The following is a 17,575-nucleotide window of genomic DNA, read 5'->3' on the forward strand; positions in this document are numbered from 1 at the left end:
AAATAAATCTCCAGTCTGTTTTGAGGTAGGAGAAATGTTTGTAAACAACCAAATCTATGAATTTGACTGTTTAAACCTCATTTAACTTCATAAAAAGATGTTTTGTCCCTTTAAAAAAAATTACATTCTTGAAATATAGTTTGTCTTTCAAATATGTCTGTTAATTGCTCATAGTGACATAGTGTAAGCTGAAATCAATTGTTCTACATTCAGTACAGTAATTCCTTCTGCTTATAGTTCTTTCAATATTGACACTGAATACAAGTTCTGGAAACAAAATATGGAATAAATACATGAATTTTAAATGACAGAATTAATTAAAATCCTTTACTTTTATTGACATGTACATGACATTTTATAGAAGCTTGGTTGAATAATATTTGCATGTGATCTATATTCAGTTTCATCATATTCATTTTGCATATAGTTTGCATACATTTCAATGTAAAGTAATTTTATACATTCAGAGTTAGATTGCTAAAAGGAAGGGAATCACTCAACTGAATAATCTATGAAAGGGGAGGGTTCTGAAGGACTAAAGCCTCTTGGTACTCAGCAGCCTCTTTGGGCGATGAGATGGGCAAGTCTGCTTCAGAATACAACCTTGGTTAGATTGGCCAAGGCTTTCTCTCTGAGAGACACATGAAGCTCTGTCAGAGACTGGTACCTTCCCTGTACACATCCCCCAAACTCAAGAGATAATGAAAACTACTCCAGCTTCCATCATCCCTCTCAGCTTTAACATCCATAAATATTTACAAATATTGAACGGTCTAGAATTTTAGTTTGTTCAATATCTTGGGGGAAAGGAGTCCTTCAAACATAGAAAATCAGAAATGGGAGACAAGAAGTTCTTTGAAATTACACAGGAACAAGACATTTTAAATTACTTATTTGAAGAAAGGGTAAGTTTTGATACTGCTGGGAAACATTTACTGGGTCCCCTATGTTAATGGTCTGAGTAAGTTTGGGGTTGGCTTTATCTAATCAGCTCATCTTCAGACATAAATGAACCAATAACTGCTCTCTTTGCCTCTAGAATTTACCCAATTCTCCCATTTTTGGAGGAGGAAGAAAAAGACTGCCTTAACTATGGGTTGGGGATTCTGGCCAGACTCTGAAATCCCAAGACACATGCAAGAGCCCTCCATGTTACTCTGGATAATCTGGTTGCTATTCAGGTCCAAAGAGTCCATTCTGGACTTGGGGATCCTAGATTTTGGTGGCATAGAGTTAATAGGTCAACTCTGGCTGTTCCCAAACAAGCATAGGATCAAACTTGCCTTCCAGAAAGATCAGGGTTTAGCACGTAGGGGATGGAAAAGAAGATAGTAGAAATTGAGAGAAGTGTAAAGAAGGTGCAGAAATGACAGCTGGTAGCTGACTTTGGTGGAGAAGGCAATGGCAACCCACTCCAGTACTCTTGCCTGGAAAATCCCATGGATGGAGGAGCCTGGTGGGCTGCTGTCTATGGGGTTGTGTAGAGTCGGACACGACTGAAGTGACTTAGCAGAAGCAGCAACAGCTGACTTTGGGGAAGGGTTAGATAGAAAAAGTCAAGTCGTGGGTGATTTCTAGATTTCTGGCCTGAATGAGGTCATGCCATTGTGTGAGGGCAATGTAATACTGGAAGACAGAAGACATACTTTCTCACTAATGCCTTCAAATGATGACTTTCTGCCATCATCTGAAGGATAAATCTAGTGGAAGCTCTCAGTAGGCAATTCGATAAACAGTATAGAGTTCAGGAAAGACACCTGGGTTGGAATTGGAGGTGGTGAAAGGGAGAGTGTATAGACAGACCCTTAGTAAGCAGTTTTTATGTTTCTCAAAAGCCTCAACCACAAATGCTTTTGTACTAAAGAATGATAGCTCTCTGAGGACCCAGAGAAGCTAGCATAATGTCCTGGGGAAGGCTGCCTACCTCCTTTCAGAGGCAGCTTTAAGGTCTGAGATGTCAGTAAGACATCTAAAGAATGGACACAGAAATTGAGAACTTTCCCACCAGCTTGTGTAGAGTGAGACATACTTTCTCACTGATGCTCTCAGACAATGACTTTCTGCCAGTAGTATCTCCTCTGGGGCTAATTCCAGGACGTTATTGTTTAAAATTCTGCCATAGAAGAGTGTTTTTCCTTCCTCTGTTCTATCACAAACGTAAGACATCCCTTTCATTTTTCAGAGACTGGAAAATCCTGGTTTAGATAAAAGCTGAGAGCAAGTTCTTATTAGATATTTTCTTTACCTTAGCTGTCTTGGCTTCACTCATTGATACAAAAGATCTTCCAGATACACAGTTGGGCTTGCTTAAAGTATCATTTAGTCTGTACATAAATGGGCCCTCTGCAAATGTGTGAATTGGGCGAAGCTTCCTTTCATATCCTTACTCAACTTATCAACATGGTTAACCCTCTGCTCTGGTTTCCATCTGAACCCTCAGCAACAAAGCCTAGAGAGGCTGCACATGGTATGATCTCTCCCACGCATTATCTTCCCCAAAATGCAGTTCCCTAATAATTCTCTAATAATTAAGTCAGCTGATAATCCACTTGGCCACTTGGTCATCTCTGTTCTCCCAATATAGTTTCCTTCCACTTTTTTATGTGGCTCAGTTATTAAAAGAAAGAAAGAACTATTGAAAAAATTACTGGGCCCATGGACCATTTCCTTACCCAGACTTGCTATTCTTATATTCTTGTCCTTAACTAAAATATCAGCAAAGCCCAGGAGAACATAATTTCCATGTGTCAGTACTCACGAGGAGCAAAAATGATGTGTTTGCTCAACTATGGACTCCTAATAATGACTGAATTTAAGTTGTGAAATAAAATCAGTTTGTGAAAAATCAGGCAAATGCCTTATGGTTGGGAGGTAAGCTCTGATAGACCAGAGAGGGGGTCTTCTCTTGTCCTTCAAATATTCCCATAGGATAAAGAAATGTTTGATGCCGGGAGGGATTGGGGGCGGAGGAGAAGGGGACAACAGAGGATGAGATGGCTGGATGGCATCACCAACTCGATGGACGTGAGTTTGAGTGAATTCTGGGGGTTAGTGATGGACAGGGAGGCCTGGCGTGCTGCAACTCATGGGGTCACAAAGAGTCAGACATGACTGAGCGACTGAACTGAACTGAACTGAATACTGCAGAAACAGCTGTAGCCATCCAGATTTTGTCATGATCCCTTCAATAAGAGAAGCCCAAAGAACTGTGGGTAATCATTCTAGAACAGAGGTCCCCAAACCTTTTGGTACTGGGGACCAATTTCATGGAAGAGCATTACATTTATTATGCACTTTATTTCTAATCTAATGCTGCCATTGGTCTTACAGGAGGTTGGAAACCCCTGTGGCCTGGAGGTTGGGGACCTTGTCCTAGAAGAAGCTTAATGCCACTCCCTACTGTAATAAATCAGTCTGCAGTGGGAAGCCTATCCCTTCTCCAGTGGATCTTCCCAACCTAGGAATCGAATCGGGGTCTCCTGTGTTGCAGGCAGATTCTTTACCAACTGAGCTGTCAGGGAAGCCCTTGAATAAATCAGCATTATACCTTTATTAAAATTGCAAAATCAGTAAGATAACCAGCTTAAGATAAAAATAAGTAAAAAAATCAGTATTTGGGAACTTATTACTTGCCTAGTATTGGACTAAGATTCATGATTAATAAAAAAGATATGTCAGATATTGTTCAACCTACATCATTTATATGACTATCTTCCATGTTAAAGTTGAAAAGAAAGAATTCAGAATCCATATTATCCCTTCTGGGCTTCCAAGATAGCACAGTGGTAAAGAATCTGCCTTTACTCAATGCAAGAGACACAGGTTCGGTCCCTGGCTTGGGAAGAGCCCTTGGAGAAGGAAATGGCAAACCACTCCAGTATTCTGGCCTAGAAAATTTCATGGACAGAGAAGCCTAGTGGGTTATAGTCCACAGGGTCACAAATAGTTGGACATGACTGAGCACACACGCACATATTCTCCCTTCTTAGTCCAAACTGGTCAGGCCTCATCTTCCCTGCTCATATGATCCAGATATATTTTGAACACTATAACTTGCAGCCCAAATGTCCTCACCACTCCTCAATCACAGCTGTTCCTGAACAGCCTCTGGATGTACTGAATGGAGGCAGAATGCCTCGGTGGCACCACAGGAGCCTGGCTTCTCCTGGGAAAGCCCTAGACTGATGTGCCCCTTGCCAAGCTGACTCTGGCCCTGCAAACGCTGCCTCTCTCGTCTGAGGTCTGGGCAGAGCAGCAGCAGCCGATCTTGGTCTGCCAGCTGGTATCTCAGCACCTGCTCCTGGGCCCCCTTCCAGCCCCCACTCTCCTGCAGGTACACCTGCTGAGCAGGAGAGCCTGGAGTACAGGTGTTCCTGGGCGACGTGACACTGGTAATACTGGGAGCAGGCACAGCGGCCTCTTCTCGGCTGCCACCTTCCTCTCGGACCACACGGTGGCTCACCTTCCTTCTGGACACGCCATTCAGGGACTGATGGGGGAGCTGGTTCAGCTTGGCGAGCATGACCTTCATCCTCAAATCTGTGACAGACAAGAAGGAGAAAAAGAAACAGACTTAGTTCTCAATCAGCTGACTGCATGTTTTGCATGTTTAACATTCCTGAAAAGATATCACCAAATAATTAAAGACTGAGAGTTATATCAACTTACCAATTTCTAAATATCGTTGGGAGTACACACTTTTTCAAAAAACCCGTGTCTCCCACACCCATCAATTAATTAATTGATAATTAATACAAATTGTCTAATACAAATTTGATAATATAGCTTCCCAGAAAAAACTTACAATGTTCATAATAAGTCAATCAGGATTTTTCATTGTAAGCATGGCAGCTTAAATAGGAAAATTAGGCTAGAATCAGACCTTACTATGTGGATTAACTCACACCTGTATTAATAAATGTAAAACCAGTCTTATTAATACTTTTGACTTTTATGCCAAATTCACAATTTGAATATATTTTATTTTATAAAAACAAACATATGCAGAGATAAATATATAAATAAACAAGTATCTATAAGAGTGTACATATATAATTACTCACCTATAAGAATTATCTTAAACACACCCTCGGCCTGAAATATTTTTTCCACCCTGTCTTTCAAAACCCTCTGCCTTCTTTTACTCACCTCCCCAAATTTCTCTCTTTCTTCAGAAAGTATTTCCTAATTCATGAATGTCTAATTCTCATAATTCATTGGGTATTGAGGGATGTATCAAGCTAGTTTTATAAACAATAAAGTGCTATAGTTCAACTTTAAAATAACTTTATTAAATTATTATTTTTAATCAAATTAAAGGTAATTCAAGATTGTTAATGCCACTCATACATTTACATTCCAGGATGCATTCCTTGAAGAAAGAAAGGCTAATAATCATTTAAAGTAACACTATTATAGCAATTATATGCTGGGCACCAGGTTTTATATATATATGTAAATATATATATACATAATTTAATCCTTACAACAACCCTCTGAAGTAAGTGTTATTACCATCTCCCTTTTAGAAGGGAGGCCATTGAGATATAGGCATTAAGTAACTTCTCAAGACCACAGATACATAATAGCACATCTTACTGTACAGAAGTCAAGATCTATGACTCCAGAGTTGTAGTGAGAGAACCAAACAATGCTGTGTACAATCAAAGCTAGCAAAGGGGAGTTAAGAAGAATGCTTGGGAAAAAAAAAAAAAAGAAGAATGCTTGGCTAAATACATGCATCAGAGTGTGGCACACGTGGGAATGTCATCTTCCATGTCCCTTAGAGTAAAATGAAAGGTCAAGAACCACCCTACACCCCTGAGAGGTATGTGGCAGTACTGTCACTGACATTTCCCATCCCTGGTTTTCTAATTTCTCATCATCAAATGCATTAACATGAATTTTTATACATACATACTTTTATATACAAGGTCAATGCTAATTGATAAACCTGTGTATTATACCTCTCTCTCAGTTTACTGAGCCTGTCTTGGCTTATGTTAGGAGAGAATCATCAAGTCTGTGTCATAGTGTAAGAGACAATATTATAGCAGAAATATAAATAACATAATATAAATACAAATAACATCATAATATAAATGTGTTTAACCTATATATATCTATATCTATCTATATATATATAAACAATGGCTTCCCTGTTGGCTCAGATGGTAAAGAATTTTCCTGCAAGGCAGGAGACCTGGATTCGATCCCTGAGATGGGAAGATCCCCTGGAGAGGGAAACATATAATATACTGCTGGTTTGGAACAGTAAAACAAGATAAAGTAATCATGTTGTTTATATTGTTTTGATGATGTGTCAGTAATATCCTGTGAAACTCATGTTATCCACATCTTCTCTCCTCCTCCACAGTCATTTCTCCTAGCGTGTAACTGTTATGGTCCCCCTCCCCTAATTATGGGATAATTCTCTTGCTTAGAGCTTCCAGGTTATCCTAGTCTCCCTATGGGACCTCAAATCCTTCCAGAACTGTTCCTTGACAGCTCAAAGGCATTGATTTATGCCTCAGTACTTGTTGACTGGAGTTTCTCATTTGACTTGTGCAACTGTTTCTATTATTGGTCACCTTTCCTTGTATGACAGTCTCATCATCCTCTTAGGACTTTGAGTTCCTTCAGGGAAGGAACTTATTTTGCCATCAACCTTGTCCCTCTATTAAGCCCAGCCCTATGCTGAGTCCTGAGTTTGGTGTCATCTCTATAATTACCACTCCCACCAGGAGGAAAAGACATAGTTTATCAAGATCAGCAAATAACCAAAGAATAGGAATAATAAATTGTCAGGTAGAAGCAAACTTAAAAAAGGAAAATGGGCTTTGAATTTTTATCCCTTGGTAAAACCAATACCACTTCATGTAAGGGGAATCAAACACTGCAAGTCACCTGTTTTCAATCCATTGAAGATATTGTTATCCTATTTTTGAGAGACCGTCTTTGGAAATCTATTCCCCCTTGTTCTTCAAGTCTGCATCTATTCATGAAAGACTAACACGAGCGTAGCTTTCCTTTGCAAGCCCCAAAACATTTAAAAATCTCCCATGAATTATTTACATGGCAGCTCCAATCAGCAACATACCTGACAGACTCCCCAGCCGAAATGAAAGTGCGCTGTGTAAAGGTGTCGAGGGAGGCTGGCCGCCTCCCACTGTGAGGTTATAGACAGAACTAAGTCAGCACACATTATATGTCAGCGCCAACATCAGAAAGAATCCGATCCTTTGATCTTGGACCTCCACAGGAAGCTTAGATCTCAGACAAATTAGATAAAAAATGAATTTATAGCAGATATGTGTCCTAAGGCATTCAGCTGAATGTTTGGGTCTTAGGGAAGGAAGAATAGTGAGTATCAAAACATATGCAACAGCAAGCCTCCTTTCCTCCTCCACCTTGTTGGTGAATCCCCATTAAAATGGAAAGATAGGATTTCACATTGCCCCTCTATGTCTCTTAGAGTCCTGTTGGTGGGTTTGATCAAATTTCAGGGAGACTATGGGCACATATATCTTTACTCTATGAAAAAGAGAAAGGCTTGGTGGTTTGGGGTCCATGCAGGTTCATCCACAGTTGGCTGTAATTTTTCTTAGGTATCCTTAACCTCTTTTGGCTTCTAGAACTTTCTTGGACAACCAATATCCTGAGTCTATGATTTTAAAGATTTGTGTGGATAGTAGTTTTTAGCTGCTGCTTCTTCTTTTTTTTCTTGCTTGCTTTTTGAGCATTCACCAGTTTGCTAAATTTTTTAAGATTCCACATATTAGTGATATCCAACAGTATTTGTCTTCCTCTGCCTGACTTACTTCACTCACTGGTTCCTTTGCAATGGGAAAATTAACAATGAATATTCCCCTCCCTCCACACCACTCCCTCTCTATTTTTGTAGCCTAGTCTCCATGTGCTGCATTTACTGTAGGATGACTTGGATTCAGTATGAAAGACCCAATATAAGCTCCTCTATCTTGAAGCCTAAATAGGATCTAAAGCAGAAAGACAGACAGTGGATCAACCAACATAAAGAATAGACTCCACTTTGGTGGAGAATAAGGGGAACAATAAGGGGAACAGTCCTGCCCACATATTGAAGAAGATATACAAAATAATTAATAAATAACATTAAATTATTAATTGGAAAGAATTACTATTAATGACAAATATAAGTACTGGGCTTCCCTGGTGGCTCAGCGGTAAAGAATTCACCTACCAATGCGGGAGACCAGGGTTCAATTCCTGGGTCGGGACGATCCCCTGGAGAAGGAAATGACAACCCACTCCAGTATTCTTATCTGGGAAATTCCATATATGGAGGAACCTGTTGGGCTATAGTCCACTGGGTCACAAGGAATCAGACACAACTTAATGACTGAGCATGCATGCATTATAAATACTATCATCTATAACTTTTCTACATTATTTGTTCTTTTAAATGAAAAATTATTATCTATTTTTAATAAGAAATGCATGATGAATCAAGAAGTATGGACATTTTTAAAAGGTAAAGAAAAAGCGCTCTTCATTCCACATTATACCATAAGTGACTCCACTTTATTATTTCTGTAATACTCTAGCAATGCTTATGTTTTAGTAAACCTAATTTAACTCATTAATCTATTCGAAGTTTACTCTGGCAATTTTTTGAAGTATGAATCTAGATTACTAAATGTTCTAAGAAGTCAAGTTTATAGCCCCATTAATAGACGAATGCTTCTGTTTTTCTTTATTTTTATTATCTTCATCATAACTTACATTTCTATACCTAATATCTATATCTATACCTAATTGAGACTATTTCTCCTAATGCTCATATATTCTTGTATCAGTATCACATTGTCTGAAGAATAGTGACGTAAGTATTGTGTCTCTGGTTGAGCTACCTTTGCCCATTGCCAAAAATTCCATTTCCTGTAAAAAAGTAGTGTTCTGGCATTGATCTATGGTTTCTGAAGAATTTTAGAATCATCTTATACTGCTAGAAAATAATTGAAATGGTGTTAAACACTGAGCCACTAGGGTTTCCTAAATCAAAGTTAATTTAGAAATAAATATGGTCTTTGCAATATTAATTAATCTAATTAGAAACACGCTGTAATTCCCTATGTATTTGTTCTTAAACTCGTCAATGAAATACAGTTTATTTTTTATGTAAGTCCCATATATCTCTTGTTTTTCCCAAAGACAGCATATTCTTTGGTCACTATTGTATATTTATCTTGCTTAACTGTATATCCCTGGCTTATACAATATGATTTTTGCTTAGACTGACATTATATTGACTAATTTACTCAAGCTACTAATAAATATAATAGTTAATGGTTGAATCTGTAAGTTATCATTAAACAATCTTCTGTAAATCAACATGTATTTTCTCCAAAATTGTCCTCTAAATTTTGCTTTAAATTTTACTGTTTCTTCCCATTCCAAATATATATGTTATAAAATTTTGGCAAGAATGAATTCTGTACTTTATCATCACTTAAGTAGAAATTCTTCTAATATTCCATTGTTAAAGATGATACTGGATCTTGGTTGCAAATAGCATTGGAACTCCCCATCTTATTTACCAGGCAGGCTTTTATTCCTGGTAATTTTTTCTTTAAGTTTTCTTTAAGGAATAAGTGATAGATTTTATTTATGTTTTTTCAATTAAGAGATGTTCATATCTGTTTATTTATGATATGGACATACTATTTATTAATAACTTCCAAATTTATGGTCCTGTTTTGCTCTTCTCTGCTTCCAGATGTCTTGAGGTCAGCCCCCTCCTCTCCTCTCCCTGCCATTTCTAGAGATTTGTATTTACAAAAGGTAAATTGATAGTCTTTATTTTACATTCACAAAACACACCATATATAGTCAGTAAGATTTAAATGTGGTAGAGATAAGAAATCCATGAAGTTAATGTTTACATTTGCACTTGTATGGTATGGAGCTCCTTTTCACCTGTCAGTTTTCCATCAACACTGAGGACATGGATTTCACATACACAAGCACACAAGTGATTAGAGGCCACAGATCAGAGTACTATTTGGAGAAGGCAGCACTGAGGTCTCCAGCAATAACTCTACCACAAAGACAGAGGGAGTCATCAGGAACACAGGGAGAGGGAACTCAGGTGGCCGGCAGACAGCATCACCTAGAAGGAAGGCATCACATTTTGCTCACTGCTAAGACCCCAAATTCAGACCGAAATTGAAGAAAGTAGGGGAAACCACTAGACCATTCAGGTATGACCTAAATCAAATCCCTTATGATTATACAGTAGAAGTGAGAAATAGATTTAAGGGCCTAGATCTGATAGATAGAGTGCCTGATGAACTATGGAATGAGGTTCGTGACATTGTACAGGAGACAGGGATCAAGACCATCCCCATGGAAAAGAAATGCAAAAAGCAAAATGGCTGTCTGGGGAGGCCTTACAAATAGCTGTGAAAAGAAGAGAAGCGAAAAGCAAAGGAGAAAAGGAAAGATATAAGCATCTGAATGCAGAGTTCCAAAGAATAGCAAGAAGAGATAAGAAAGCCTTCTTCAGCGATCAATGCAAAGAAATAGAGGAAAACAACAGAATGGGAAAGACTAGAGATCTCTTCAAGAAAATCAGAGGTACCAAGGGGACATTTCATGCAAAGATGGGCTCAATAAAGGACAGAAATGGTATGGACCTAACAGAAGCAGAAGATATTAAGAAGAGGTGGCAAGAATACACAGCAGAACTGTACAAAAAAGATCTTCATGACCCAGATAACCACGATGGTGTGATCACTGACCTAGAGCCAGACATCCTGGAATGTGAAGTCCAGTGGGCCTTAGAAAGCATCACTACGAACAAAGCTAGTGGAGGTGATGGAATTCCAGTTGAGCTATTCCAAATCCTGAAAGATAATGCTGTGAAAGTGCTGCACTCAATATGCCAGCAAATTTGGAACACTCAGCAGTGACCACAGGACTGGAAAAGGTCAGTTTTCATTCCAATCCCAAAGAAAAGCAATGCCAAAGAATGCTCAAACTACCACACAATTGCACTCATCTCACATGCTAGTAAAGTAATGCTCAAAATTCTCCAAGCCAAGCTTCAGCAATACGTGAACCGTGAACTTCCTGATGTTCAAGCTGGTTTTAGAAAAGGCAGAAGAACCAGAGATCAAATTGCCAACATCCACTGGATCATAGAAAAAGCAAGAGAGTTCTAGAAAAACATCTATTTCTGCTTTATTGACTATGCCAAAGCTTTTGACTGTGTGGATCACAATAAACTGTGGAAAATTTTGAAAGAGATGGGAAGACCAGACCACCTGACCTGCCTCTTGAGAAATCTGTATGCAGGTTAAGAAACACCAGTTAGAACTGGACATGGAACAACAGACTGGTTCCAAATTGGGAAAGGAGTATGTCAAGGCTGTATATTGTCACCCTGCTTATTTAACTTATATGCAGAGTACATTATGCGAAATGCCAGGTTGGATGAAGCACAAACTGGAATCAAGACTGCTGGGAGAAACAACTTCAGATATGCAGATAACACCATCCTTATGGCAGAAAGCGACAAAGAACTAAAGAGCCTCTTGATGAAAGTGAAAGAAGAGAGTGAAAAAGTTGGCTTAAAACTCAACATTTAGAAAACTAAGATAACGGCATCTGGTCCCATTACTTCATGGCAAATAGATGGGGAAACATTGGAAACAGTGAGAGATTTTTTTTAGGGGGCTCCAAAATCACTACAGATGGTGACTGCATCCATGAAATTAAAAGATGCTTACTCCTTGGGAGAAAAGCTGTGACCAATCTAGACAGCTTATTAAAAAGCAGAGACATTACTTTGCCATCAAAGTTCCATCTAGTCAAAGCTATGGTTTTTCCAGTAGTCACGTATGGATGTGAGAGTTGGGACTATAAAGGAAGTTGAGCGCCAAAGAATTGATGCTTTTGAACTGTGGTGTTGGAGAAGACTCTTGAGAGTCCCTTGAACTGCAAGGAGATCAAACCAGTTATTTCTTAAGGAAATCAGTCCTGAATATTCATTGGAAGGACTGATGCTGAAGCTGAAACTCCAATACTTTGGCCACCTGATATGAAGAACTGACTCTTTTGAAAAGGCCCTGATGCTGGGAAAGATTGAAGGCAGGAGGAGAAGAAGATGCAGAGGTTCAGTTGGTTGGATGGCATCACTGACTCAATGGGCATGGGTTTGAGTAAGCTCCAGGAGTTAGTGATGGACAGGGAAGTCTGGCATGCTGCAGTCCATGGGGTCACAAAGAGTTGGACATGACTGAGCAACTGAACTGAACTAAACTGAAGACCCCAAAAGATGTGCAGCCATTATCCTGTTGTTAATCTTATGAACCAGAATAAAATTTCTCCATCTCTTTTAGAGGAGACGAAGGGCCTTATTTTTTTCAGCTGTTGTAGGAATTGCTGGAATCCAGGGGTCTCTGAAAAGGGGAGGGGGGATGGAGATGGACCCATTCTCTCTCTGCCTCACCATTCACTCAACAGTTCAGTTCAGTTTATTCACTCAACAATGGTCATCAATGGTCTCCTGTTATAATGCCCTCTGGCATTAGAAAAGATGCAGACCTAATATGGAGGCATCTGGACAAGATGAACACAAATAATTATATTATATATAAAAGGTGTTAAGTGAATAAAAGAGAAGTGTCACAAAAGTTGAGAAAAGGGGACTATTCCTTCTAGATAGCTGAATTTTATTTTATTTTATTTTACTTTACAATATTGTAGTGGTTTTGCCATACATTGACATGAATCGGCCACAGGTGTACACGTGTTCCCAATCCTGAACCCCCCTCCCCCTCTCCTTCCCCATACCATCCCTCTGGGTCATCCCAGTGCACCAGCCCCAAGCACCCTGTCTCATGCATCGAACCTGGACTGGTGATTTGTTTCACATATGATAATATACATGTTTCAATGCTATTCTCCCAAATCATCCCACCCTAGCCCTCTCCCACAGAGTCCAAAAGACTGTTCTATACATCTGTGTCTCTTTTGCCATCTCGCATATAGGGTTATCATTACCATCTTTCTAAATTCCATATATATGTGTTAGTATACTGTATTGGTGTTTTTCTTTCTGGCTTACTTCACTCTGTATAATAGGCTCCAGTTTCATCCACCTCATCAGAACTGATTCAAATGTATTCTTTTTAATGGCTGAGTAATATTCCATTGTGTATATGTACCACTGCTTTCTTATCCATTCATCTGCTAATGGACATCTAGGTTGCTTCCATGTCCTGGCTATTATAAACAGTGCTGCGATGAACATTGGGGTACATGTGTCTCTTTGAATTCTGGTTTTCTCGGTGTGTATGCCCAGCAGTGGGATTGCTGGGTCATAAGGCAGTTCTATTTCCAGTTTTTTAAGGAATCTCCACACTGTTCTCCATAGTGGCTGTACTAGTTTGCATTCCCACCAACAGTGTAAGAGGGTTCCCTTTTCTTCACACCCTCTCCAGCATTTATTGCTTGTAGACTTTTGGATCGCAGCCATTCTGAGTGGCGTGAAATGGTACCTCATTGTGGTTTTGATTTGCATTTCTCTGATAATGAGTGATGTTGAGCATCTTTTCATGTGTTTGTTAGCCATCTGTATGTCTTCTTTGGATAATGTCTGTTTAGTTCTTTGGCCCATTTTTTGATTGGGTCATTTATTTTTCTGGAATTGAGCTGCAGGAGTTGCTTGTGTATTTTTGAGATTATGGTTATGTGAGAGAAGTGTGTCTTGAAACCAAGATTCTTAAGTTATGTACAGAGAACAGTGTCCTAGAGGGAAAAGAGAGGGAATAGATGATGGGCATCTGTAAGGATTTTTTTAACTGAGACTGAACTGAAAATGCAGCTGGCAAATGGAGTAGGTAGAGGGAACGGGGTGTAAACCAAGACACTGCAGAGGTGGAATCGATAAAACTAGCAAGCCACAAGGCAAGGGCATAATGGAAGGCCAAGGGTTAAGGATAACTCTGAGGTGTCTAGCCTGGGAGGTTTTGGGGGCTATTCGCCAAACTAGGGGAACAAGGAAACAATTGCAGAAGAATGGTACAAAACTGAGTTTCCACAGAGCATAGCAGGACTCCTTCTCGGTTCTTCTGTGGACCCCGAGTGTGTGCAAACCCTACAATTAAGCCTTTAGCAAATGGGATTTGAAGCAGTGTGATATGATTTAGGAACTAGAGAGACTAAACATGTAACTTAGGATAATGAAAGTCTTTCTCTCCTTTAGCAGTATGGTGATTGCTTTACCCTTTTTTGTTTATCACCTGGAGTTTTTCATTTTCCCCAAAATATTATTCTCATGTCCCCATCCTATTAGAAAGCCATAAAGAATTGGTGGCCAAGTATCATTTCTTTGTAACTTTGCAGAGAGAGGACCTTAAAAGGTATAAAAAAATCAGGAAATAAATACATACTTATTTCATCTGTATTGGAAGATGAAATTTAAGCTCATTCATTTTTAACAGGTGATGACAAGCAATCCTATTGGAAGAAACGGTGCAGGTGAGTGTGTGTGAAGGTGTTAGACCAGTCCCAGGAATTGCTGGTGGAGGTTAGTGTGAGTAGGGGCAAGCGGGTGGAATCCAGAGTAAGACTAGACAGACAAGGTAGAGTCAGGTCTTGGAGAGCTGAGTCCTAATAACAAGACCAATAATAAATAACACACACAGCATACACACTGTGCCAGACATCTCTCCATGCTTATAGTGACAGTCACTCACTCAATCAGCATCACAACATCTGAGTATGGGTGATATTGTTAGGACAATTCTCATGATGAGGAAATCAAAGTGCACAGAGAGGACAGTTGACCCTCTTGAGGCCATGAAGTAAAGTCAACAAGGGAATCAGATTAAACTCAGTCATGCCTATGCCCAGGTTTTATGCTTTTAATTGTCAACTTCTCCTGCTTCTCCAACTGAGGTTGGTAATTCATTAAATCTTGTGAATAGCAGAATGACAAAAGCAGATGTGAATTTTAAAAACTGGCTCAGATGCTCCCTATGTCAAAGGCCCTGGTAAAAGTAAAATTCAAGGGATAGATACATGCTTTACTCCCTTCCCTGCTGCGTACATACAATTTTTGGTAAAAGCCGTAACATGATAAATTTACAGTCTGTATCTACTGTACATCAGAAATGCTCGATTCTATCAGCTAAATATTTGATGGTGATGCTTGGCGTTTGCAAAATGCTTATGAGAGAGACAGGCCAATCACTTGATCAGCAAATGCCACCAGTTTAAAAACACAGAAGGAAGAGGAAATTAGAGTGTCATGGTAATAATAAAAGAAAACCAAATTTATTTAAACCTAGCAGTAATTAGGTATTTATAGCTGGTAATAGTTTCCAAAGAAAGGCAGGAGATGTCTCATTACTTCCTTTGGAAACAATGTTCTTATGATGTGGACAAAGCTTAGAAGATAAGAAAACAAATCCACTTTGATCCCCAGGGGAGCATTTGGAACACACATCTTTCTATCTTGAACTTGGATGTCCTAATAAAATGGCCTCTTTCGTTCTCCCATCTATCTCTTCAATCTAAACTCATCCACAGGAGCCCTATCCCTTGTTTCATTCCTGATAATTTATTAATAAGCCACCACATAAAAAATGTCCCTTAATAAAACATCCAAGCATTGTGGACTGCGTAATGTAGTTAATTTAAAGCTGGGAAACTGAGATTCATGTAGATGGTCATATTAGATTAGGGGAATGATTAGCATCACTCCTGCTGTTTGCTGGAGAACACAGCTGAATATGCCGTTCTTCACAGAGCTGCATTCTGAGGACCATTTTCATGTCCTGAATTTGCATGCCATGTTATGGACAAGCTTCTGGAAACCAAAATCAAAGTAGTCTTAGATGGAATCTAGAAAAGAGTTCCTGCCCCCCTCTCTCAAACTCCATCCTTCACACTCCCACCCACTCATATTTCCTACTACTTTCTGATGCAGGTCCAGGAGCTGGATGGAAAATGGATGGCTAATTTCATAGGAAACTTAAAAAAAAAAAAAAACCCTCATTTCCTCTGTGGGAAAAAAATGCAAACGGGCAAGCAAACCGATATAGAGATACACACACAGTCACCAGAGTTCATTAAACTCGTTAGAAGCAGAATGACGTCAGACTGCTATGGTTTGGTTAAACATCCACTCAGAACCAGTAAAATTTGGATTCCGTTTCAAGCAGAAAATATCATGATAATTAGTTATTACTTAGAAAACAAGCAATATTTTTCTCTTTAGAGCATAGGTTTCAAAATTCAGATCTATGGAAGTTATTTGGTATTTTTCATACACCATATTCATACTTGGCAAATCTATCTTGTGTTCTGCCCATTGTCTTTGTAATTTCTGTGTCCTCAAAAACACAGAACATTGGTCCGAAACAAATGCTTATCTTTTCTCTGCTTGGCAGCAATTCTAATGGCCATTTAACAACATAACAAGCAAAAATCATCTGGCATCATGCACAATGTAGTCAAATAATACCTTTCACAAAAAGTACGACTATGCAGCAAAGCAGAGCTTAACAAAGCTGACATTTCTTGAGGGTTCTATATTCCATCTAATTTGCATAGTTGGTATTGGGCAACTCCAGGCCCTTCGTTCCAGATTCAATTATGTTGCCAAACTGGCAGCTTTGCAATAGCTGAGGGAAGGATTATATGCCTATACTCTGGTTTTCCTTTTCTTCATGTAATGAATTCAAATGTTAAACCAATAATCTTCTAGTAAGAAAAAACGTATATGAATGTCAACTCGAATCATTGGTTAATAGCTGAGTGAATCAGCTGGACTTGTGTATTTTTTGCTGGGGTATAATTTCCTTGAGAAGAAATAACAAAGGCTAAAGAAGGGTCTATAAACTAAATTGATTGAGAAACTGAGAGCCAGCAGGAGGCTACAGTTCATACACCATGGGTCTGTTTCTCTTTGTGGGAATTATCCTATTGTTTAAGCTTACCTTCTGCCATCATGGTGACTTCTTTTTCAGTCTCTACTTGTGACCCCTGGTGTTTGGGTGAGACATGGCTGTGATTCCTTTGATCACTAGTCTGAGTTTCAGAAATCTCTTCGTTTTTAATTTCTAAATTAATGAAAAAAATAAGTGTTTTTTTTTTTAAGAATAAAATGACATATTTATTGCAAATGAGCCTTAAGTATTAGGATATTTCTTTTGTCCACTCCCCCCAAACCATTGTGATAAATGTGCAGCAAAATGCACACAATATCCCAGAGCTTAAGGAATACTAAAATAAAATCCCATATACTGACCACTACATGGAGGATTAAAACTACTCTCCAATATGGTGGCCACTACATGTGGTGGCTGAATATGTGAAATGTGTCTGTAAACATAAAATACACACTTGATTTTTCAAAAATGCATGACACCTAATATTTTTATATTCATTACATGTTGAAATATTATCTTGGTATTTTAGGTTTGTTGTTCACTAGCATTGCTAAGGCATGTCCGACTCTTTGAGAACCCATGGACTGCAGCATGTCAGGCTTCCCTGTCCTTCACCATCTCTCAGAGTTTGC

The 17,575-nt window shown here is 38.9% G+C and overlaps 1 protein-coding gene across 3 annotated transcripts in view; it reads right to left on the minus strand.

The window, feature by feature from the left end:
* Nucleotides 1-298: 298 nt before the first annotated feature.
* PKHD1 (PKHD1 ciliary IPT domain containing fibrocystin/polyductin) overlaps nucleotides 299-17,575 on the minus strand; it is a 443,703-nt gene continuing 426,426 nt past the window's right edge. For all 3 annotated transcript variants that reach the window (XM_061398409.1, XM_061398410.1, XM_061398408.1), the window contains 2 exons: nucleotides 16,992-17,114; nucleotides 299-4,539 (listed from right to left, as the gene is read on the minus strand). In XM_061398409.1, coding sequence (XP_061254393.1) covers nucleotides 4,085-4,539; nucleotides 16,992-17,114 — 578 coding nt within the window. In that variant the 3' untranslated portion in view covers nucleotides 299-4,084. The remainder of the gene's footprint in view (nucleotides 4,540-16,991; nucleotides 17,115-17,575) is intronic.

The sequence above is a fragment of the Bos javanicus genome, chromosome 23 (genome assembly GCF_032452875.1).
Source record: "Bos javanicus breed banteng chromosome 23, ARS-OSU_banteng_1.0, whole genome shotgun sequence".
Lineage (NCBI taxonomy): Eukaryota > Metazoa > Chordata > Mammalia > Artiodactyla > Bovidae > Bos > Bos javanicus.